The sequence below is a fragment of the Myxocyprinus asiaticus genome, chromosome 38 (genome assembly GCF_019703515.2).
Source record: "Myxocyprinus asiaticus isolate MX2 ecotype Aquarium Trade chromosome 38, UBuf_Myxa_2, whole genome shotgun sequence".
Classification (NCBI taxonomy): Eukaryota; Metazoa; Chordata; class Actinopteri; order Cypriniformes; family Catostomidae; genus Myxocyprinus; species Myxocyprinus asiaticus.
The window spans coordinates 22,865,918-22,891,888 of NC_059381.1; the positions used below are offsets into that span (position 1 = coordinate 22,865,918).

At 36.7% G+C, this 25,971-nt stretch overlaps 1 protein-coding gene across 5 annotated transcripts in view; it reads right to left on the reverse strand.

Moving 5' to 3' along the window:
• The window catches only part of LOC127428483 (neurexin-2-like), a 574,215-nt gene that overhangs the window by 358,903 nt on the left and 189,341 nt on the right, over positions 1–25,971 (reverse strand). For all 5 annotated transcript variants that reach the window (XM_051676890.1, XM_051676894.1, XM_051676891.1 and 2 more), the window contains exon 5: positions 4,158–4,459. In XM_051676890.1, coding sequence (XP_051532850.1) covers positions 4,158–4,459 — 302 coding nt within the window. The remainder of the gene's footprint in view (positions 1–4,157; positions 4,460–25,971) is intronic.

The following is a 25,971-nucleotide window of genomic DNA, read 5'->3' on the forward strand; positions in this document are numbered from 1 at the left end:
TCCTTTTTCAATTCATATAAACAGTGAGTGCTTGTGCTCAAGCAGAACACCTCCATTTGTCTGCCCAAGGTCATTCTTTTCATGTTTAGAGTGTGAGTTAGAAAGAACATGCAATGACATGTCAGAGGACAAAAACAACACTTCTAGCATTTAAAACATGTAAACATCTATTTACATTTGAATATATTTTAAATATTTTACTTGAATATCATAGGCATTTTTAATTTTACTGGAAATGCATCCATGCATAACTTTTGCTGCATTTGTTCTACAAATAAAAGCCTTCTTTGCCCTTCTCTCCTGTTGTTCTTGATTAATTTGGCAGATATGAATATAAAGCTTGAGAACAATGCATATTAAGAGTTTTTTAAGCAAAAACTGGAATTATTAAATGCTGCATCATACATATCACTAAAAGCCCTGTATGAATAACAGCAACATTTAATAAAAGCCAAAAAAGGGAATAAATGAGAGAAAATGACATAGGTGGACAGAAACGCTGCACAAGACCTGTAGTCAAACGCTTATTTTTTATTTATTTTTTGAAAAATCATTACATGCTTTGCAAGAGTTTCCTGTGCAGTTTTACTTTGACTGACACTGGGTAGATCTACAGATTTAGATTAATGCATTTCTCACATCCTATGTAATTCATGTGTTATTACATGTATATTAATATGTAATATAATGCAACTAATGTTTATCCGTGTATTAGTTTCAATCCTGCCTGATCTTGATACATTCAATGAATATGTCTAGTTTTATTAACTGAATATGATATTTCCACCTTGTAGCAAAACATATATTGGCATTTTCACTACCATTACCTTTAACAACACAGTGTGATGTTGTCAGTATAGATTCTGTCTGAGCAAATCAAGTCCTATCGACCCCAGTGTCAGTCATAGTGTGGACCAGACTGAACTCTTGCTCTGGCAGCAGCTTAAAGCATCCTTTATGCCCACAGCCCACTCTGGAACACTCATACAATAAAAAAAAAAAACTTAAATTTGGGATACGGGTGGGAGAATGGTGAATGGTATACAAAATAATATATATATACATACATAAATTGTGAATGCCAAAAAAAGAACTTTTGCATGGCACCTTGGGACTGATGCCATTTTTTAAATTTTCTTTTGTCGTTTCTGCACAGTAAAAGCAAAAAGAGAGAAAAAGAAAGGGCCAAACCAAACTAGACAATTAGAATGTGATATCTACCATATAATGCAGTTTGTTTACCGTAGGGAGTCCAACCCCTGCGCGCTTCAAAAAAAGAAAAAAAAAACAAGGGAGGGAGAGTAAAATTACATACCAAAAACTCAACAGAAGCTTAAATTATTTACTAGCAATTTGAAGCAAAATTAACCATCCCACGAAATGGAATAATTCAAATTTATCCACCCTCCATTAGAATATACGGTATCTTCCCAGGAAGAATGAAAACAAATAATAATAATAACTTAAAATCTGTTGAAAGGTTTATACCTATTTTTTGGACACTGTCAATGGCAAACAGATGGCTCACATTCCATGGAGGTATTCATGTTAGTATTTGAGGGGTAAAGGCAGAAGATAAACAATGACAATTCCACTTAGAGGCTTCAGTGTTAGTCAAAGAGAGAAAGAGAATGAGAGTTAAACTAATCTGTCAAACAAGATGGTAGAGGGAGTGTTGGAGGGTTTTGAAGGAGGGGGTTGCAGAGGTAGAGCAGCATTAGACTAAAGAATGACAGCAGCAGTAGCGACTCAGTAGCTACTTAAGGTAAATGAATGACAAAAAAAACAAAAAAATGTCAACACCCGTTATTCGGACATTGATGCCTGCTTGGCTTCAGTGAGCTCAGCACAATGCAGGAGTGCGATAATTTGTCGTGGCAGAACAAAAATACCGTTCATTCGTAAACAGATACGAAGTGCGCCCCCGGTTCCGAGATCAGCGCTTAAACTAAAGGTTGCGGCAGTCAAATGGAGAAATAATAAGCACAGGCAGAAACAGACAGGCACATTCACCATCTACACTATGCACCCTATCATACAATAATTCTATAGCAATAACGGATTGAAAGAAATCTAAATAATGGCACTTAAAATATCAGTCTTGGCTATGAATACTACAACTGTTGTGATAGAGAACCCCATATTTATTTATTTTTTTATTTATTTTTTTATTAGATTAAATGATTACTAGTAAACATTCTTCCTCTCCAGGGGATGGAGGCCTTGATGAATACAAACAGATTTTTTTTTTGTGGCCAGCTTAACTGGAACATATTCACTGTTGTGGAGTTAATCACTGAGACAAAAAAAAAGTGGCACAGCCTGAACTTGAACAGTCCTCTTCAATAGGGACTCATACACATGCACATATTCATACTGGTTAGTAATAATAATAACTGGAAGGTATGTCACTGCTGTCTATGTCTGAAAGAGCCTGTGGTTGAATGATACTTCAGTCCTAGAGAGAGGAAGACTCCTGTAAGCCCTCTTAGGCCCCTATACGCCTTACGCCTTGCATTAACATGCTTTTCGGTGACTGGATTGCTATCGGATAGTACTTGACCACATTATATGACAAGTGTAAATGCACCCAAACTGCATTGTGATCAGATCACGGAAACCACATTTAGAGGTGGTCAGGGACAAATTCTGACCACATTGGTGCCAATTGGAATCTTTTCACCCAAACAATAAACAATATCCCATTAATTATTCCACTGAAATACACATTTCATATCTCGTCTCTCTCCTCAAATCCCCACTCGCTCACGTCTCTCTCCTGTTTTCGAATCACTTTGTGCCTCGCGCGACACATGAAACCAGGCTTTACTAGCACGTTTCAGATGAGAAGCATATTTAGCACTTACAAAGCACCAAAAGTGAGATGCATATCATTAAATTTGCTTTGGCGACCTGAAATTTAGCTGTGACCCTGACTGTTTAAGTGATAGAAAGCATTTCAATTATCCATCAATATTTTTTAAATTCGCTAATTTTTGCATGGGTAACTTTGATCAGATCTCTATCCAATCACAGTGGAGATGTATTTGACTGCAAGGTGTAAATGCAATCCAGCTAAAGAATATCCACATACTGTCCAGGTATGAAACATATGTTAATGCAAGGTGTAAATGGGGCCATATTGTCCAACAAGAGAAATATTTTGCACTCACTAAATCACTGAAATAAATAATCTTGGTGCATTTTAATCTTACGGGTTTACAACAGAAATCTATTTTGCAATCAGGGTTATATATGACCTCGTTAAGTCTCTGAGAACTAACACAATCAGGTGGACAAGCTCCAATACAACAGCCTGTCCTCTGGGTCCACTAAAGCACCTGTGAGACCATCTGATTCCAATTAAATCAGAGCCTCATGCAGTCCGTCTTTATCACAAACAATTCAATCTTAAACTGTTGACATCACAGTTTGGTTTGGTTGTACAGGCTAGAACTATGTGGGGAACCACGATTATTATATGAAATGCATTACATAAATGTAAAATACCTAAATGAAAAAGATTTAGCTTTACTTAAAGCTTCTGTAAGTGATTGAATCACCTCTTTACCATGAATAAAGTGTGCTTGACTACAGCCATGATCAATAGAAAATGTACGCAAACATATCTTTTAAATTAAATTTAGTCTGCTTTCCTCGGGTGGTAATAGTGTGATGCTACTCTACTTTCGCTCGGCAAATAGCACAGAGTTTTTTTTTAAAGAAGTGCCATCTATAATGAGCCTAATTCACATAGAAAAGAGACGTTTGCGCAGAAAGGAATTACTATGACTTAATTTAAATATGCTGCAGTGCTATTTTAAAGCATTTAGCTTCTGAATAAATTGGATTGTGGGTGGTTGGTAAAGAAGGTTTTGCGTCGAAATACCATGCACAAAAGTTGCACAACTGTTTATTGAATACACCCCAGAGTCTTTATTTTTTGTCTTCATTATTTTTGCAGTTTTGTTTGTTGCCACTAGTAGGGCAGAAATCGCTTGCAGCAGCTTTAAAGGCTCGACACTGGAATTACAGTATGCATTAACACAAGTTAACAATAAATAAATCGTACTCTAATATCAAAATACAAGGCAGTTTTCAAAAGATAAAAAACAAATCCTTAGTTGAGCCGCAAAATGCGCAAAAGTGAACGTTACCTGACGCAGGTTGCGGGACACGCGAACAGCGTGCCAGGCATTGTCATTGAACTTGCCGTCAGATGGCTCCACCAGAGCCTCGAAGGCGCCTGAGCCCAGGTTAATGACCAGGCACACGGCACCACTCTTCAGAGACAGGTTGACGTAGTCGGCAGACTTGCCAGTGTGGAGGAGGAGGCCATTTCGCTGCAGCGTTCGGAAAGACAGTGTGATCTCGTCTGTGCTGCTCTGTATGGGCTTCTGGGACAGGTCGTAGCTGAAGAACTCATTACCCTTGAATGTGGCCACTGACTCCACTTGACCTTGTTGAAGGGAGATAGAGAGAAGGTGAGGAAAGGTTGTTAGAGCAGGGATGGATGAGGGCCAGGGGTATGATCATGGCAGTAGCTGAGAACTGAGAGTCATCTTTATCATCTCTGTCTAATACTAGTGTTTTATAGACTCTTAAACAACCAAGCAAGAATTTTACAAGGTTCCCATACCTTTTGACCAATGGATTTCAATGACTTTTTCTAGCCAAACATGATTTATGATTCATGATTTATGCAGTGCATAAAGATTTAAAAAAATCTGTTTATAGAGATACAAAATGCAAAGAGCCATTTTTAGCCAATAAATTATTTTAGGGCAGAGCGTATAAAAAAACAAAAAATAAATAAAAAAACATTATCTATGACATTTCAATTACTTTTCCATCACCTTTCAAGATTTAATTAATTACCATTAACTTTTAAGGCCTGGAAACCACACTTTTACAATTTCCTGATATTTCCAGGTTTTACATGACCGCGGAAAACCTGATTTTGATGAAATAGTGGAAACGGAAAATAAACAAAATGGGAATACATGTAAAATGCACACAAATGTATCATGTTGAACAAATTAATAAAGGTTCAGGCAAGACTTAAGCCTTGATGTGATTTTGGCTAATGAGAGGTTTAAGGCCACTGGCTCAAACGAAGCATGAGTGAACCATAAATTAACAATACAAGACAGCCACAAGCATGAATCATTGTACATGTTTTTGACATAAGATTTGCCATGAAAACTAATATTTTATTTCACAACCCTGTGGTTTTATTTCAAAGACATTCATGCGTGCCTTGTCAACTCATGCTTCACATAGATATGCACCGAGGTGAGTGATGTCACCCATGCAAATTTGAATAATCTCCCTAAGCACCAATCACATCAGATAATCGTGAAGGTCATTTATGTATGTAAAGCTTGCTGTCTTGAAATTAATCTGAGAGTGTGCAATTAAATGGGCTGAAAATGAGCTGTCAGAAATAATTTCAAATAAAACAAAGCCCACTTTAAAATAACGTTTGGATTTGCAGACACCACTGTAAAATGTGAAAGCTTTGATGAACGAGGTAGGCAGATTCAAAATACAGTCTATAAGAAAATAGGGGACTGAGGAGGAAGATTGTCATAATATCTCATCTTTGTGAATTTTTGGTTGTTAAAAACCATCACTGTTGCAGAGAACCAGTTATTCTACTTTCTTTGCCTTCTCATTTGTGCAGTCCATGTCTCCTGTTAATCCACTGGTATATTAGCAGGCCATTTTTCATCTAATTTATTGAAGTCTCTCAACACCTAGTAGTTACATTTGTAACCACCAATAGGGCTGGGTTATATTTTGAATATTCATTCATTTGCAATAATTTTGCTAATGATATAAAGTTAAACAACATTGTGAATATTGCAATGATTTTAATGTACAATTTATTGGCCTTAAAATGTATAGGGCTGTGCCAATACAAATACATACTGATATGTATATTGCAATACTTTTTCTCACAATATTGTGTAAATACTTTAGATCCCTGTATCGATATTTTCTCTCTCTCAACCATAATCCAAATGATTTATGATATGTCGCAATACATTAAATTGTGACATAGTATTAGTATCATGTGGTGCTTGGCGATACCCAGCCCTAAACGTTTCCTTAACCCAATCCACAATATTTTCAACAAATCCACTGTATTTTGACAGGTTGGCTAGTGGAAGAGCAGTTGTCTGGTGTTTCGTGTGTAGCCAGTAACTATAAGCTAGCATGTCATTCGGTTAGATTCTTGCTCTTTAAACATTGTCAAATGTGTTTGAAAATGTCTCGGACGATGTGTAAAGTTAATGGCTTTCCCAATAGTCGAGTGAAACAAAAATTCTGGCTAAAACAACAATGATATAATCAAAAACCACTCTCAAAAGCTCAGTGCTCTGTCCCCAATGCTTCTCCCGCCATTGGCTCATACTGAAGGATTGACTTCAGAACATTTGTTTGAAAAATATTTGGAATAATTTGTTTGTGTGCTCTTTTCACTTTATTAACAAGTCAACAGCGGAGAATACTTATCAAACTTTATGGCTTGGCTACTATAGCTGTCCAGAAAACCAACTCAATTAACTACAAAGAAATAACAGCATATGTGCTCAAATGTAATAAGCAACATTTAGAGTATGTTTAATTCTATTTAGCGTTGGCCTTTGCAAATGCTTCATGTGTTTTAATGTGATATCATTAACCAGAATAAAAAGCAACTGTGTTATTCCTTTCAGATGAGTGTGGTGTATTGAGTACTGACATTGTTTCACCTGTTCAATGCTGTGATTCTTGATAAATGAATTCTACACTGAAACACTGTAATTATGAGATGTAACATGTACAGAAGTGAACTGCTTTATGTTTGAAAAACCTTTTTGCCCTGTATTTTTCAGGATCAGTCATGATGTCAACAAAAACATTCAATGTAGGGGTAGGCTTGTACTAAGACAGAGAGATGTTAAAATCACTTGTTGATGTTTAAAAATCGAAATTGTCAAAAACAAATTATCTGGGTCTCAAGAGACTGAGCATGCTGAATATACAAAAATGCATATAAATATCACTCACATTTTATATCTTATAAAACAAATTATATGTCAGTATTTTCATTGCTCTCTTTTTTTTTTTTTTTTTTTTTGTGGTGGGCATGAATTGTAAGCTTGTTGTATCATATTTGATACATGCATTTCAACATGATTTTTCTACAAAATAATGTTTGAAATGTTCCCCAAGCACAAGTTGCTTCAATTCAGCAAATACTCATTTTGAAATATCAGTGATCATATAAACATTATTGTTACATATACTTTATCAAACTCAGCAAAGATTTCACAGTAAAAAGACATTTGAGTCACTCACAATACGAAGGGCGGTTATTTTGGAAATTATATTACAATGACTTCTACTTCCAGAAAAGCACTGAAACTTTCACCTGGAGGCAGCAGACATCTTGTACATTGCATAAAAACATTTTCAGCAAAGTATTCACCATGTTGATGATGGAGAAGCTTTATAAAATCCTGTATCAAATGTGTATCAAAACACATGACTTTATAGGGTTAAGAGCAATCCTTTCATACTAGTTTTGTGACCCCTCCTTGTGTAGCAACTCGTGAATATGAGGTCATTAGGACAGACATGTTTTAATAGCGTCTCTGATTTCAACTTCAGTAGCTAAATTTGTATTAGAGTTGTGAGTTCAATTTATTTCTGAGATTCAGTTTAAACTGTCCATATTAACAAATCATTAACCATTAGGGGTGTAACGGTTAACTCATTTCACGATTTGGTTCAGTTCACGATACTGACCTCACAGTTCGGTTCATTTTACAAATCTTTAAACTAAGCCTGAATCAAGAAAAGTAAAGATTAAAAGTTTTATTATTATTATTATTATTATTATTATTACTACTACAACTACTTTATATACATATGCAAAACAGTTTGTTTCCTTAAAAATGTAGCTAAAAGTACTGTTCTTAAAAGTGCTAAATGACTGATCAGAGATCTACTAGGACTAAAATCCACCCAGAACAGGGCAATGGTGACACCAAATGGAAATATTAGCTAATAATTCTGCTTACTGAAAATACGGAATTATGTTAGATACATATGCTGCTTACAAACATTTAAAATATTTTATTATTTCTGTTTACATGTAAATATTCTTTAAAAAAAAAAAGCATAGGCTATTTAATGGAAGTGCATGCTTATCCAGTTAAATAATAATAATTTACTGGTGAAATCAAATCAGACATACATTTGACATTAGGATTATATTCCCCTATTGCATTATTATACATAATATTCAGCATTATATATAGTAGATTAATATGGCACACTCATTAAACCGCACTTTAATTTTCTCTCCCGCTGTCAGACCAGATTACTATTGCGCTTCAAACTGACATTCGATCCCTCGCTCTGAAAAGGCACTCTTGGTTTCATGGTAAAAGTACAACACCTGTGGCTGCTAGTATGCAATCGCATTTTAGAGCTCCTTGTGTCCAATGAAGCGATTTCCATGTGTATGCACACGTTACGTAGGCGTAGGACGTCGCGCATATTGGATAGAACAGATGCAAAAAGAATTAATTTTTATTTAAAAAAAGTCCCATCTCCATGATGCGCATCGTCACATTTTTGAACTGCGATGCACCGTGCCACGATAAACCGTTACACCCCTAATAACCATTTTAATGAATCAATTCAAAACTCTGATTCAACAATTCATTTGTGTCATCACTCAAAAAACTTTCACTCAAAAATCTGTTTGGTTGAAATAATCGCTCTACTAATTGGTAAAAAATAAAAAATAAAAATCCCCCATGTAAGTAATTTAAAAGCTAATACATAAATATCAAGATATTGAATATCATCAAAAGACAAAAAAATATTGAGACATATTTCTTTAGCTATATCACCCAGTCTGCCCTAGCCAACCATTTCAAACAATCTTGTTTCACAGCACCATGACAAAGTGATATTCGCCCTTCAGATATGCATACATAACCTGTTCAGCTGGTAAAAATAGTATGAAATATTCCATTTCAGGTTTACCCAGCAGAGCATAACATTAATTTGAAGACTTGTGATATTTCATCAAGCAGGAGGGCTCAAATCATCAGCTAGGAAAGAAAAGACTGGGCACAAATCAACCAACCAGACATCTTCACCATGAAAATGTGACCTTGCAAAACTACAGCGGAAGAATCTTATCACAATGCCACTTGGTTCAGTGGAGAATAAACAGCGAGAGCATGTTCCACAACAGCCAGGACTCCCATGTTGCGAGGGACTCTTTCAGAGATGACAGAAATGAAGCCCCTGCTGAGTTCTGTGTGTTTAAGTTTTGTTTTTGTTTTTTTTCACAGACTACACCATGACGCAAATAGAGCAAAACACTGGGCTATGACTAAGTATAAGGTAATGTTTCTAACAATAAACCAACATGAAATGATGGGACCAGATAATATCAGTCACTTTAAACTTTACAAAAGTGCAGACTGAATGTGCTTCAGATGTCCTGTTGTTACTGTTAAGGAGCAACAAATGTTCTCAAATAGTGACGATGACTTTAAAAATAAATTATGACTCAAATATCTTTACAAAAAAGTTATTATTTTTTTATGAAAGATTATTAATGCAAACTGAATACAAATGAATACAAACTTCTTTTTTTCTAAGAATAACAGACTAATGAATCCTGCAAAATAACAGCAGGGTGCACCAATTTTTTCCTCATTAAAAAAGTTTAACTCCTATAGACATGAATTGTAATTTTGCAATATATGTATAAAATCATGACCACTCACATTAAAACGAAGACTCCAGTCATATCAGTAACCTTATAAAGGCTCTTTTATTCTACATGGAGAGGGTCCGCACATGGGGGCTGCCATGTTAGAATCACATGACCAGCGAAATACTACTCACTTAATCTCAGTAACTGTCCTGTTATTTGACACTTTCACTAATTGATTAAAGTAATCATGGCTGACTGTGAATACTAAATCTCTACAATGGCATCTGAAACTAAAAACTATTTATTTTAAATGAAGCTACATCCAAGTCGCTGGGTGTTAGTGTAAGTCCAAGATGACACAAAGACAAAAGTTACTGAGTGCACCTTTAAATGGATAAATATGATGTTGTCAGTAAGAAGACAGTAAAATTGGCAAAGATAAAATTGGTATTATGCTGGAGTATTCCCAGTAAGCTTAAAAAACCTTTGACCAGAGAGCAGTAACACCACAACTAGATTGAAAAGTTTGTGGACATACTTTAGGTTGGCTTGAAAAAGCCTAATCTGAAAGTATATTGATAGATAGAACACTTAGCTATGCATTGCTAACACGTTTTAGCATGTTGCTAGCATGTTTTAGCACGTAGCTAGGCATTGCTAGCATGTTGCTAACATGTTCCTAGTATGTTTTAGCACTTAGCTAGGCATTGTTAGCTTGTTTTCACATGATTCTAGCATGATGTTAACATGTTTTAACACTTAACATTGATAGCATGTTTTAGCATGTCACTAGCATGTTGTTAGGTATTTCTAACATGTTTTTACATGTTGCCAGCATGTTTTAACATGTCTTTGTATGTTGCTAGCATGTTTTAGCATGTTGCTAGGCATGCTAACATGTTTTAGCACTTTGCTAGGCATTGCTAACATGAGACTGAGTCACACGAGCCAAACAGGAAGTGTCTATAATGTTCTTGTGCAGAGAAATGTGTTTTGTTACTTGGTTGCTAGGCAGTTACCAGGGTGATACTCAAAATGCTCCTTGTTTTTTCAAGCCAACCTAATAAGTTTAAATAGTAGATCATTAGGTTGGCTTTTTCAAGCCTGAATAAAATAAGAGTGGTGCTTGCCGTGACTAAATTCGTCACCACAACGTCCCACCAGCTGCCCCAAGTTGAAAGAGGCCACCCCCATGACTGTAGGATGTTCTGGTGCAGAGATATTGGTGTTGTTCCACACTTGCTAGGATGACCCCATCTGGTTGCTAGGCAGTTGCCAGTGTTATACTAACAAGGCCCCTTGCTAGCCTGAGTCAAATGAACCAAACTGTAAGTCTCTACGATGTTCTGGTGCAGAGATATGTGTTTTGCTACTTGGTTGCTAGGGTGAGCTAATTTGGTTGCTAGGCAGTTACAAGGGTGACAACTCTAGAGCCTACTTGCTAGCCTGAATCAAATGAGCCAACCCGGAAGTCTCTATGATGTTCTGATGCAGACATACAGGTGCATCTCAATAAATTAGAATGTTGTGGAAAAGTTCATTTATTTCAGTAGTTCAGCTCAAATTGTGAAACTCGTGTATTAAATAAATTCAGTGCACACAGACTGAAGTAGTTTAAGTCTTTGGTTCTTTTAATTGTGATGATTTTGGCTCACATTTAACAAAAACCCACCAATTCACTATCTCAAAAAATTAGAATACATCATAAGACCAATTAAAAAAAACATTTTTAGTGAATTGTTGGCCTTCTGGAAAGTATGTTCATTTACTGTATATGTACTCAATACTTGGTAGGGGCTCCTTTTGCTTTAATTACTGCCTCAATTCGGCGTGGCATGGAGGTGATCAGTTTGTGGCACTGCTGAGGTGGTATGGAAGCCCAGGTTTCTTTGACAGTGGCCTTCAGTTCATCTGCATTTTATGGTCTCTTGTTTCTCATTTTCCTCTTGACAATACCCCATAGATTCTCTATGGGGTTCAGGTCTGGTGAGTTTGCTGGCCAGTCAAGCACACCAACACCATGGTCATTTAACCAACTTTTGGTGCTTTTGGCAGTGTGGGCAGGTGCCAAATCCTGCTGGAAAATGAAATCAGCATCTTTAAAAAGCTGGTCAGCAGAAGGAAGCATGAAGTGCTCCAAAATTTCTTGGTAAACGGGTGCAGTGACTTTGGTTTTCAAAAAACACAATGGACCAACACCAGCAGATGACATTGCACCCCAAATCATCACAGACTGTGGAAACTTAACACTGGACTTCAAGCAACTTGTGCTATGAGCTTCTCCACCCTTCCTCCAGACTCTAGGACCTTGGTTTCCAAATGAAATACAAAACTTGCTCTCATCTGAAAAGAGGACTTTGGAACACTGGGCAACAGTCCAGTTCTTCTTCTCCTTAGCCCAGGTAAGACGCCTCTGACGTTGTCTGTGGTTCAGGAGTGGCTTAACAAGAGGAATACGACAACTGTAGCCAAATTCCTTGACATGTCTGTGTGTGGTGGCTCTTGATGCCTTGACCCCAGCCTCAGGCCATTCCTTGTGAAGTTCACCCAAATTCTTGAATCGATTTTGCTTGACAATCCTCATAAGGCTGCGGTTCTCTCGGTTGGTTGTGCATCTTTTTCTTCCACACTTTTTCCTTCCACTCAACTTTCTGTTAACATGCTTGGATACAGCACTCTGTGCACAGCCAGCTTCTTTGGCAATGAATGTTTGTGGCTTACCCTCCTTGTGAAGGGTGTCAATGATTGTCTTCTGGACAACTGTCAGATCAGCAGTCTTCCCCATGATTGTGTAGCCTAGTGAATCAAACTGAGAGACCATTTTGAAGGCTCAGGAAACCTTTGCAGGTGTTTTGAGTTGATTAGCTGATTGGCATGTCACCATATTCTAATTTGTTGAGATAGTGAATTGGTAGGTTTTGTTATATGTGAGCCATTTTCATCACAATTAAAAGAACCAAAGACTTAAACTACTTCAGTCTGTGTGCATTGAATTTATTTAATACACGAGTTTCACAATTTGAGTTGAATTACTGAAATAAATGAACTTTTCCACAACATTTTAATTTATTGAGATGCACCTGTATATATATATATATATATATATATATATATATATATATCAAATTAAGAATGTGTTTGCCGCAGTCCTCTTGAGCTCTCGTAGCAGCTGCTGTTTCTTCTTGTTGTGTAAATGTCTTTAATCGCTTCATAATTTTACAGTTATCCCTTTTATAGTAAATCATATATTTTAAGTCTTCATGATTTCATGCTGAACTCTTGAGCATTGTAAATGCATTTAAAAAATATATACACTACCGGTCAAAAGTTTTGAAACAATTGACTGAAATGTTTCTCATGATTTTAAAAATCTTTTGATCTGAAGGCGTATGCTTAAATGTTTGAAATTAGTTTTGTAGACAAAAATATAACTGTGCCACCATATAAATGTATTTCATTATAAAAAAAATTTTTTTTTTTAAATTGATGACTTGGACCAAATTATAAAGAAAAGCAGCCAATAAGACGGGAACACCTTCAATACTGTTTAAAAATCATCCCAGGGTGATACCTCAAGAAGTTGGTTGAGAAAATGTCAAGAGTACATGTCTGCAAATTCTAGGCAAAGGGTGACTACTTTGAAGATGCTAAAATAACACAATTTTGATTTATTTTGGATTTTGTTTAGTCACAACATAATTCCCATAGTTCCATTTATGTTATTCCACAGTTTTGATGGCTTTACTATTATTATAAAATGTGAGAAAAAAAAATTATAATAAAGATTGAGTGTTTCAAAACTTTTGACAGGTAGTGTATATTTTTAAAACAATGTCTTGTGTACAGTTTAAATGAATTTAAGTTCTTATTTTCATAATCATCAGCTTTCAGCAGAGAGGTAAATCTCGCTGAGTCTCTCGCGAGAAGTGAATGGCGTTCTCTCACATGATTGATTGTGCGCGGCAAACATCACATATATTACATCCTTTACAGTTAAAAACAACTCGCTTTACAAATCACTTTTAGGGCATTCTTCTTCAAGCCAAACAAGGCAAAAACTACAAAAATAGGCACTGGAGTTACCCCTTAATTCAGAAACCATAAAGCCAGCTTTTGGTATGTGGCCATCTCTGGTGTTGCTGATGATATGTCTGAATCTTCATATCCAGTCACAAATATCGTACTTCAAACGAGATCAGAGGAATAAACAATCTTCACCCCAGACCTCCAGAGCGCACACTAACGGGATGCACTCTATGTAGGCTAGAATAGAATACCCTTGTTACCCACAGCCTGATTTATTTACTTAAGACTCTTTTGTGTCTTTGCTTTGACAGGACTGGAGCAATCAGTTCTTTAGGCATCAAGACTTACTGTCATTATGCACTAATGTCCATGTCTCAGATATGAAAACAGTTACACTAAATGAAAGGGAGTGTGAAATCAAAAGTGACAGACTTGGAGAGAGAAAGATAACAGGGTTATAAGTTTGAGAAAGAAAAAGAGAGGAAGAATGTGACATGGATTGCGGGGACGTGATCAAATGTTCCAAATCAAACACTTCTTTCCGCCGAAACTGTACGCATCACATTGAGTGTGTTTACATGGACACCAGAAAGCAGCGTATTGCAAGAACGCGGCTTATTGAGAGAAAGCTGCGTTCCTGTTTACATGTACTGTATAAGTGGCATACTCTTAACTCGTGTATACATGCTGCTTGGTGAGAAAGCAGCGTTCTCCATAGCAACGTAATACCCCCGTGACGCTTGTGTAAATAAACGCGCCATCTGAGAAAGACTTTGCTATTTTACTCTCTGTTGCTTTGCTTTATTAACATATATTCCACAGTTGTTGCTGTGTTTGTTTCCTTAACTTTCTGTTGCGACCTGCAGCGGAATTGCGCAGCAATAGCGGGGTTTTCTCTATTACATAATACACCAGTATTCCCCCAATGTACGAGCGCATATATGCGGAGGTAAGGGACAGTCGATAATTTACACTGGTGTTTATAAATGAGTATATTTTATTGTGTATGTGCTTTCCCAACTGTACTCCTGAAAATGTTGAAGTCTTTCTGCTTTGTTTACTTCTTGTTTGGCTCGATCCAATGACGTGTGTTACCCCGGTCTGTTCACGCACATGCGCACTCTTCAAAAACCTGTGAGAATGCAGCTTATGTGATTACATGGCCAGATAAGCCGCGTTCTCCGGGAGGAACCTAGGCGTGTTAAACCGCTTTCTCTTAATCCCTTAAGTGGTGTATGAAAACATTCTCGCTTATATGGCGTTTCAGAATGCCGCTTTCTGCAAAAACCCTGAAATAAACCGTTTTCTTAAGTGCATGTAAACAGGGTCAGTTTCTTAACCAGGAACGATGCGACAAGATTCCGGCAACAAGTGATTTTTTTGTACACAAGGAAAGTGACAATGATGCACAACATCACACAATTACAGCCAATCGTACAATATTTGGGGGTTAATTCACTATGAACGAATTGCGGTCGTTAACCCTTTCGCACGTACGATCAAACCGGTGTGATTACACAAGGCTGGGCTCAGATGCGTACAATCAAACTGTATTCATGCTGCTGTTTACCAGCAAAATTGGTTGTTATAATGACTGAAGCATTTGTCATAATGAACCAGCTGCTCAAATAGTCTTTTCAACATCACAATATCTTTATTTTTATATGTTACAAACCTTCAAACAATCACTAAAAAAAAGTATAAAGCCGTTACCATCGATGATGCAGCACTGCGGCCATGTTTTCTGACGTCAAACAAAGAATACACAAACTAGTCAGTCCACTTGAGCCTTCTCCCATTCTGTCTGTCACAATCACTTCCGGGGCTGGGAGAGTGGAAGTGTTAGGTTTTTAGAACCTTCTATGCTCCTCTTTTGTATGCTTCTATGAAGATACAAACTCAGAATCCCATCTTGCATTGCAACGAAAATATGCCAGTGCGCATAGCCAGCAAGCGCATTCGCAATCACATCTTATCTATCATAATCAATCATTATAAACATCTATAAAACCACTTTATATGTTTGATCATATATAATCTAACCTTCAGTGCACCCGCTATGATATAATCTGTCCTACAGTGCATCTGTTGTGAAGTGTAAGGTAAGATTTATTTTAATTACAGCGCGCATTAAAGAACTCACTCTGGGAGATCCGCCTGTACAGGAGAAACTCACGTGCAAAAAGGTTTAAAGTGCCAATTATTTGCACATGCTGTCTGTGCTGGTTTAGCAGTTGATTCATTAAAGGAATCATGCAGATCAGGCAACGGTTCAAGCATGCCCACAAAATCTGTGCTGCATGCAATTTGCATGGTGCAATTCAGATCTCGTGGGTTGGTTGTAGCAGTAAACAATGTAGAATGCAGCAGACAACAGCAATCTGGCTCACTTTCACAGGACAGTACAGCATCACTCTACTACGGTGATCCAGACACCTTAATCATCTCTTTAACATGTCAAAACTGCTTGACTACACCACGTATATGGATATATGCCAGGTTATAATGCTCTTCAAAATCATTTCATCCTATTTGATGAATTAATGCTGCCATGATCAATAGAAAATGTACACAAACATTTATTTTAAATAAAATTCAGTTTACCTCCTGCTTTCCTTGGGCAGTAATAGCACAATGCTTATTTTGCCAGGCAAATAGCATAACATTTTGAGAATAAAGAGCAATCTATAATAAGCCCAATTACATAGAAAGCAGGCATGTTTAGGGAAAGGAATGACAATGACTTAATTTAAATAACCAAGACATAGCACTATTTAAGCACTTGCTTAAACTTAAACGATTGATGAATAAGATGCAAGTTTTTGCAATTAAATACCTGCCGCAAAAGTGGTGCAACTGTTTACTGAATTTGTCCCCTGATGTTTAATGTATAGTTACACAATTTTGGACCAATGAGATTTCACAGTGGGCGGGGCTACCCAGTGCAACGCTACAGAAATAGAAACCTAGTAACTGAAAAAATGTCCTGTCACAGTCAAGACTGGTAAGGACATTTACATGGAAGAGATCCTTTTATCCTTTGTTGCTTTATTATGTCGTGCCTGGATTGGACAGTGCCAGCTTAAGAGATCGACATATTTTCAAAATCAACTTATCAGTGGGTTGCGTGAAAGACAATGTTCAAACAACACTAGACATGACGCAACAAAAATAATTTGTTCATTTGAATGTGTATGGCTATAGCAGGGGTCCTTTAAACATTTATTAGAGAAGCAAAATTATGTAAGATAACGAGAGAATTTAAGAGAATAATGTTTTTCTTAATTTAACACACACTCACTGAGCACTTTATTAGGAACGCCTTACCACCTACTACTGGACCGATAAGACTAGTAAGAGCCAGCTAAAATCTTACTGAGTGCACCTTTAATATTAATTTCTACACACAATCACTGAGAACTTTATTAGGAGCACCTGTACACCTACTTATTCATGTGATTATCCAATCAGTCAATCGTGTGCAGCAGTGAAATACATAAAATCCTGCAGATACGGGTCAGGAGCTTCAGTTAATGTTCACATCAACCATCAGAATTAGGAAAAAAATTTGATCTCAGTGATTTTGACCGTGGCATGATTGATGGTTCCCATATGGGCTGGTTTGAGTATTTCTGTAACTGCTGATCTCTTGGAATTTTCACACACAACAGTCTCTAGAGTTTACTCAGAATGGTGCAAAAACAAAAAAACATCCAGTGAGTGGAAGTCCCGCAGACGGAAATGTCTTGTTGATGAGAGAGGTCAATGGAGAATGGCCAGACTGGTTCGAGCTGACAGAACGGCTACGGTAACTCAGATAACCACTCTGTACAATTATAGTGAGCAGAATAGCATCTCAGAATGCACAACTCATCGAACCTTGAGGCGAATGAGATAAAACAGCAGAAGACCATGTCGGCACCTAATTAGGACCTTAGTGTTCCTAATAAAGTGCTCAGTGAGTTTATATTCTAAGAAAACAAGTCTTAAAATCTTACACAGTTTTGCTTTTCATATAGATTTATCTTGTTTTAAGGATGTTTAGATATTTGTACTGTAAAAGGACAAAAACAGTTTTTCTTTTCTTTTTTTTTTTCCGGTGTAGTCAGAATAGCTGATGTGGCGATAATTGTAGCAGAATATGCATTGTATGAAATTATTACAGGTCACTTAACAGAAGAAAGCAAGTAAAAAGAAAATAGCAGCAATTGAAAACAATGATGACAAAGTCCCCATAACTTGAGAGGGAAGACATAGGCCACAGTATAAAGACCAGCAGAATGCTGCACAGTAGGAAATGTAATCTTCAGAGTGTTATTATTCCAGCAAACTGTGTCCTCTTCCCAAGGATGCGGCAGCATGTGAGCCTCTCTCCCAGCTCTCATCAAGACCTCTCCCTCTGACTGGCTGAGCTCAAAGTGCTGATCTCAAGCCGACATGTCCAATTAAAGACACACAAGCTCCAACCTCCCTGCTTCTTATGAGACAACAGGGACAAATATGACACAGGACTCATTTCTAATGTCACCCGTGTGTGTCTTTTTCCTGACATGTTGGTTTGTCTCCATTGGTTATGGAAAGTGAGTGTCTCTCAGAGAGAAATATCAACAGCTGATTAAGTCCAGGCCCTGCAGCAGCCAAAGCCATTTGCTTTGCAGATTAAATATGGCTACAGGAGAGAGTGAGAGATGGATCAGAGGGAGTATATCTATTGGAGTTAACAATTCTATTTCCTCCATTATGGTGATGGAAGACGAGACAGAGCACAACAGTAATGTGCATCAAGGGACACTGGTATTTACGGCAAACTATATCAACCTGTAGACTGTTAAATTTGAGACTTTAGCATGAAATAATGTTCTACAATGTAACTCAATTAGGGATTGTGAACATGTCACAATGGTTGTCCGGTTGTCCAATAAAAGACTAGTCAACCTAATTAGTGAGGTTTTTCATAGATTTTATTTTTAGTTATGATAGTTTAATAGTTTTAGATAAGATAGTCTTAATCAAAATTAATTACATGGTATGCCGATTAATTAATCGAATTAATCACAATTAAATCGCATACATAAATATTTGCTGAGAAAGCCCCTCAAATAACAATAATTCAATATATATTGATTAATAATTATAAATACTGTAGGTATATTTATATAGTAATAAATAAAATATATACATTTAAAACAATAACAATACAAAACAATTTAAATGCATTATATTATTTAGGCACATAAGTTAAGTATTAAAAAGACAATACAAAAAGTGGCTTTAGAATGCAATATTTTGTTTATTTCCATATTATTGAACATAAGCTTATCATTGGCCTACAGTTCACAACAATCCATTCAGAAATGTAATTTGTCAATCAGTCTGAGATTTATTATAAGGGCTCATCTAAGGAAGCATCAATGTACTACTGCGTCAGACGGACGCTTTTGGAGCGTCTCGGTTGTTTTGTGTCATAAACATAGCATTTTAGGTCGCTGTGTCAAGTTAAACGAAGTTTGAAACTTGGAGATCCCTGTCTTCGGATTTGCACTCCATCAAGCTGTGTTTGAACGCAAGAACATTTTCTCATCTTGTGTTGTCTGTTGTTTTTGAGTATGGTTTGTTCTCTGTCTGTTTGAGCTGCACGTTTTTTATACAGCAAATTTCACTTACTTCCCCCTTCCATGCTTGAATTGCTTATATGGAAGGAATATTCCTTATTACGGTCCAGGGACATGATTTTTTTAAAGTGTTATTTTTTATATAATTAATCGCACTGAATTAATGTGTTAAATCAACAGCCCTAAATTTAAGATATATTTGCGATTAGCAAGCACAATAAAACCATCTCTGAAAGGCTTAAAGGTTTAAAGCATTGCTGCTACACATTCTGGTGTATATCTTTGGTTGATGCATCGCATGTTTCACTCTCGCGTACTTTAATTTGTTTAGGTTTTTTTTTTGGACACCGCCACAAACGCTGCTTTAATTGCAAATTCAAAACATTCCAACTTTTTAAAAAAAACATGTCTCAAGACTCTTGCATTCTGTTGTGCCCTTTTGAGATGTTTGTGAATACAAGATCATGTCTTATGTAAAAAGGTCTTCTTCACAAAGATTACTCAACTAGTCTTCTGGCAACTGACTGACTAGTGGAGTTAAACATTTTTTAGTTTTGCACAATCCTGACCTCATTGTGTGCTGCCCACACACACACTGGATTCATATTGAAGGCATGTATAAACACTAACATGACATGGAATGCACATGTACTTAATTGATTTGTGCAAGAAATAGAGCAGAAATGAATTAACAGAAGTTTCCCCAAAGGAACATGACAACAGGCTCAAAGCTCAGAGTCTCTCTGGTCTTTACTGAAGACGCTCTATTTTCGCCAGCTCTCTGGAGTCATTAAACCTCATCTTTAAAATATTAAAGGTGCCCACAGGCTAGTTTGCTTTGCTGAATTTCACTGATAAAATCTGCCTTTAGTGGAAAAAGCGGGGGTGTTTTCATACAAACAGCATGTCACCATATTGAAGAGTGCTGAGACTCTTTGGGTTGCCAGCGATCTGATCAAAAGGCTTGATCATTTTTTTTTTTTCAGTACATAAATAAAAAAACTATTGTATGACCACAAAAATTAAAATGCATTTGAAAAATGCATTCTCAAGACTAAGTTATTGTAGTTTTAAATAGATTTTATTTATTTTTTTAAAGCATTACAGATAACCACAGATATCTTTAATGTCTTTAAATGCCTTTAATCTGGTTTGTATCAGTTAAAGGCTCAACCAGCTAAAATAGAGAGGAAAAAAATAATTTGCCCTTTTCAATCAATCAGTTTCTTATTATAAATACATCAATTTCCATCTGGAATATTTTCTAGTACAGCAGTTCTCCAACTGTGATACACGGTGAATCCCCAGGTGGTACACAGCTTGACTCTGGAAACTGAGCTACACTATTACAAAATTATATTCAAATAATTTTTTCGATGTTTCATTTTTAACGGCTGATTGCAATTTAATTATAGCTTCATGCTAAGACTCATGCATAAGCCCACAGAATCAGTGAAAAATTACTTTTATTTCATCTGTTCCTCACACAAAGCTATCTTCAGGGTATCTGCAGGTTCGAAGGAATGAAATGTAAGACTTTTTAAGACCAAATAAAAGAAAAGGTTAAGACCACTTCCGCAATAAAAAAAACAAAGCAAAAAAAAAAAAAACATTAATTAATTAGCTGGTAAATACAAAACCACTGAGACTACTTGAATGTCTCTGGACATGTTTTTTTTTTTTTTTTTTTTATTGTGCATTTATGTGTTAATAAGTTAATACAACATTAAAACTCTAAATGAAATCATTAAGAATGCATGTAGCCTAAAGTATGTAGCCTATATTGTGACCCTTCTCTTTAGTCACTTGCTTTCCAGCAAGACGTGATGCAATAGACCAATACTTTGGCAACGTCACCACAAACACGGAAGTGTTGGCAAAAACCATGTGCAAAAAATAAACTTTTATTGGATTACATTGTTGAAAAATTATTCCAAGGGCTCTCGTTGACTGCTGTGGCTTCAAGCCATCAGAGCTGACTGGACTGAGGAGATCATTTCAACTCACAACTTTGTAGCAAAAATTTATAGCGAACATGATTACATGTTATTTATTAACTCATTTTATTATAGTAATTGTATCGCTAAGAATATGTTTGTATTTATGATGGTTTTTTTTGTCAAACTTTCGTTTAATCATCTAATCTGTCAAATCTGACACAACAGTCAGTGGGCTTTCTGCCACCACTTACTGCACATGCGCTGACATTTTTGTAAACAAGAGGATTGGTCTATAGACCTTATTCACAGTAGCGCCATGTTTGATTTTTAATGGGAATGGAAATGAAGCTGTGAGGGATAGACTTCCCATCTCTTCAATGGCATGCATGGTATAAAGCTGTAAAAAGCTCCAGTATCCCATCTGATTTTCCACAACTCATGTTGTCTGGAGTTTTTTGTCTACTGAGTGTCCTTGAAAAGATATTTCTTCAATGTTTTGTCTGTGGAACAATCCAAAAACACTTTAAACTGCAGTACATCTCATCGAAGAGACTGTACGCCTATCCCGCATAGCCATGTTGTCATTGTCTTTAAAAATCAAAGATACCGCTGCTGTGAATAAGGTTTAGCATGTGCTGAAGAACATTTATATATTTTTTCTTGGCAGCTACCTTTAACAAATACTTTAACAGGTAGTTAAAGGACAGTTCATTTAAAAATGAAATTTCTGTCATCACTGGTTACCCTTGAGTCTGTATGAATTTTTCTCTGCCATGGAACAAAAACGGAGATGTTAAGCAAAACTTTTAGTCTCAGTCTCCATTCACTGTCAATGCATCTTGTTTTTCATTCAATGTAAGTGAATAGTGACTGAAACTCCCTAATATCTCCTTTTGATATCCACTGAAATAAGAAAGTCATATAGGTTTGCAACAACCTAAAGACAAGTGATGACAATTTTAATTTGAGTGAAATATCTAAAATAAAAACTCAGTTACCTAAAAAATGGCCGTTTAAAGTTGACAAGAAGTACTGGAAATGTTAACAGATTAAATTATGAAAGAGAAGGAGAGGGAAAGATGCTTTGCTGTTGTTTTCCCCCTGATTGGTCTGAATAACTCACAGCATCATGCAGGCTGTTCTTTCTTTTCCGGCCGTGCGCTGTCAGTGTCCTCTTTGCTCCGCGACGTTATCATTGCATGAGAAAAGTAACGCGTGTCATGAGAGCTTAAGAACAGTGTCAATTGCATTGGCAGCCCTAGATCTAGAGAGATGCAGATGAGAGATATAACAGGTGTAACTCTGCAGCTGAGTAGTTCTGTTAGCTTTACAATTATTGTCAAAGGTAGGGTAAAATAAGGAAGCGCAACGATTTGAAAGGTGTCAAAAGACGCTCCAACCTCGTGCGCTTTAAAACTGTAATGTTGACCACTTTGTCGACTATAAGCAGGAGCGATAGTGTTAGAGACACAAAATAACGCCATTTGCGTTTATGAAGGTTTATACATGTGTAACATCGTAAGTTCAGTAAAAATGCACTTCCCTGCACGTGCTCACACTAAAGTGTCAGCTGCTAAATGCATGAGAGAGAAAGAGAGAGTTGAGAGAATGAGAATGAGAGAGAGAGAGAGAGAGAGAGAGAGAAAGAGAGAGAGAGAGAGAGTATGTGAGAGAGAGAGAGAGAGAGAGATTATTTTGACTCGTGCAGATTCTGCTGTTTTAAGCGTCTCCTCTATTCACACCCCAAAAGTTAATACCTCAGCACGCGAAATTTAAGAAATTTAAGGGCTCCAATTTTAAAAAGTATATGTAAGACTTGCGGACACCCTGTATCTTATGGCTTCAGAAAACACAGAATCCACTTTCAATGGATGGAAAACAGCGGCTTGGACATTCTGCCTAACATTTTCTTTTGTGTTTCATGGAAGAAATTTTTTTTATTGACTTTATTCACTTTAATTGCAGCTTTTTTATATACTGACTGAGGCTGTCATTCTGCCAAACATCTCCTTTTGTGTGCAATGAAAGAAAAAGTTATACTTGTTTGGAACAAACATGAGGGTGAGTAATGATGACAGAATTATCACGTTTGGGTGAGCTATCCCTTTAAGCTAGGATGTTCTGATTTAATCGAAGGCGGTACTTTCCCTAAAAAGTTTGAAAACCACTTGTAGAAAAAACAAAATAGCTGAACCCTATAAATAGAAGGCCACAATGGTAAATTCAAATACTGCTCTCCCAGATGTTGTCCTGTATGGTCAATAGACATTTAAAATATTTGTTCCATGGGCAGCCTTGCTCAGCACCCTGAGTAAAGCCCCATATATCCAAAGCAATTCATCTCCAGCTGTAATGCAGCATATACTGTAGACTTTCATATAGGTTATCCCTTGATCTGGACTCACACTGCGAAAAAAAGATAATCCCTGTCGCAGGTCATGTGCCTCTCATAAATACAAGTTAATAAGAAGGGGAAAAAAGGAAGAAAAAAAGAGGCATTTTCTGCTGTGATGCAATCTAGTTGCAAAACACAAACTGCTCTGGCAACCTTTTGATTCTTTCCACCCATAAACGCATTGTGTTTAAAATACAGACAAGGACAATTTTCCATTCCTGCAATATTTCACCGCTATCATGCAGTTTTCTCTTGGGAAGCTTCAATCAACAAACCAGCATTATCGTAGCATGAGCATATTTCACAGGAAGGAGAAAAGATTCTCACAATTGCAGCCCTGAGGAAAGATCATTATCTGTCAAAAGATAACAACCTGCGCAATTATTTTTATTCCGATGCACTGGTACCACCTGCTGTTTGTCAGTTTAAAACATTGGAAAACTGGAATGGTAATGCATACATATACTGTATGATCATCCTGCTCCAATAACTTGATGATGGAGAACAGATGTTAGGCATAATGTTAGCCTCAGTCACCATTCCTTGTTGGAGAAAGATGCAATAAAATTGAATGGTGACTGAGGCTAACATTCTGCCTATCTTTTTGTGTTCCACAAAAAAAGTCATACAGGTTTAGAACAACATGAGGGTGAGTAAATTACAGAATTTTCATTTTTGGCAAATTAAACACACAAATGTTCCCTTTACACAAAAATATCGACAAAGACTTCAAAACATTTCTATCATTCAAAAAAAGCTTGATGACTGAAAATCAATGGCCATGGTAAGGCTTTCCCATTTGAGTGTGTGTGTGCCTGTGTGTATGTGAAGGAGGGGGCAGGTGATGTGGTTTTGTCCTCTGAACCTGTCATTGCTGTAGAAAGCTAAAGGGTTTTGTGACTGGCAGAGGCACTCTGGGGAAAAAAAAGAAGGTTTCCAGAGGTGTCGGAGGGTAAATGGAATTTCTGATCTTGGCAGACTAAACTGAGAGACAGCATAACTGCCTAAAACAAAGTTTGAGCAATCATTATTCAGCTTGTTCAAAACTGCATTCTAAAACTGTACATCATAGTGGACGACTATAGGAATGGGTCACAAACAGTCGACATGTCATCCAGAAACCGACTAGGGCTTTCAAAATAAAATTAAATATTTGTCTAATTTAAGAAAAGAATGTACATTCGAATGCTAAAACTGTGCATTCGAATTTTGGATGTGTGCCAAGAACTGATGATGACTTCCGATCGATTGCATTCTTGCGCTAAAAAAGGCTACACAGTGCAACAAATACAGTTTTACAGAAAGCAGGTGTCTCAAGATGCCTTTTAAAATTATTTTTAATTAGACACAGCATCTAAAAAAACTGTGCTCCTGCACGAGATGCTGAATAAACAGAAACAAAGACATTCATCTAGCGCGCATTTACATAGAAAAACAAATGCATGGTTGTACAAGCATTGTGTGAATCGGTGTGTGAACAGCCCCTTACAGTAGCTGGAGATCTTTGGCCATTGCGTCTTACTCTCATTTAAGAATTTCTCAAATTACGAAATGAGTTTTTTAAACGTTTCGTCAGGAAAGTAGTACAACCTCGTGTTCGGTTCCATTCTGTTGTGTTCCATCTGTTTGAACAGCCCTTGGCCTAGGCTCACAGTCTGAGCTGCTTCACCACCGAGTTCAGCCAAATACCACTGCTATCTGGGAATACTGCTACCCTACATACAAAAAACAATGTGGTACTTTGCTGTTATTATGAAGCTTGAGTCTGGGGTAGTATACTGTGGCATCAGTGCAAGTGTAACACCATGTGAACTGTCTATTGAAGCACCCCCCCCAACTAAAACTTTTTATTTATTTATTTTATGCACATTAGTTGAAAATGGAATGCTCTTTTTTTAACAGCCAGGAATGTTCTTTGCAATAATATAACATGGTGCTGTTTCGCTTATGCATTAAATGTGCCCTCTTGTGGACTAAGGAAACCATGTCAATTTAAAAATCAGCTAATTTTAAAATTCTAATTTAATTAGAAGTTTGAAAATATTCAAGGTAAAAGATTTAAATTAAGGTCTCTGCCCAAATGACAGCCCTAAAACTTACAACAGTTCAATTAATGACACTGACTTTTCTTATAAACTCAGCAAAAAAAGAAACCTCTCACTTTCAACTGCTTTTATTTTCAGCAAACTTAACATGTGTAAATATTTGTATGAACGTAAAAAGATTCAACAACTAAGACAAAAAGTCTTCGATTCAAAATCA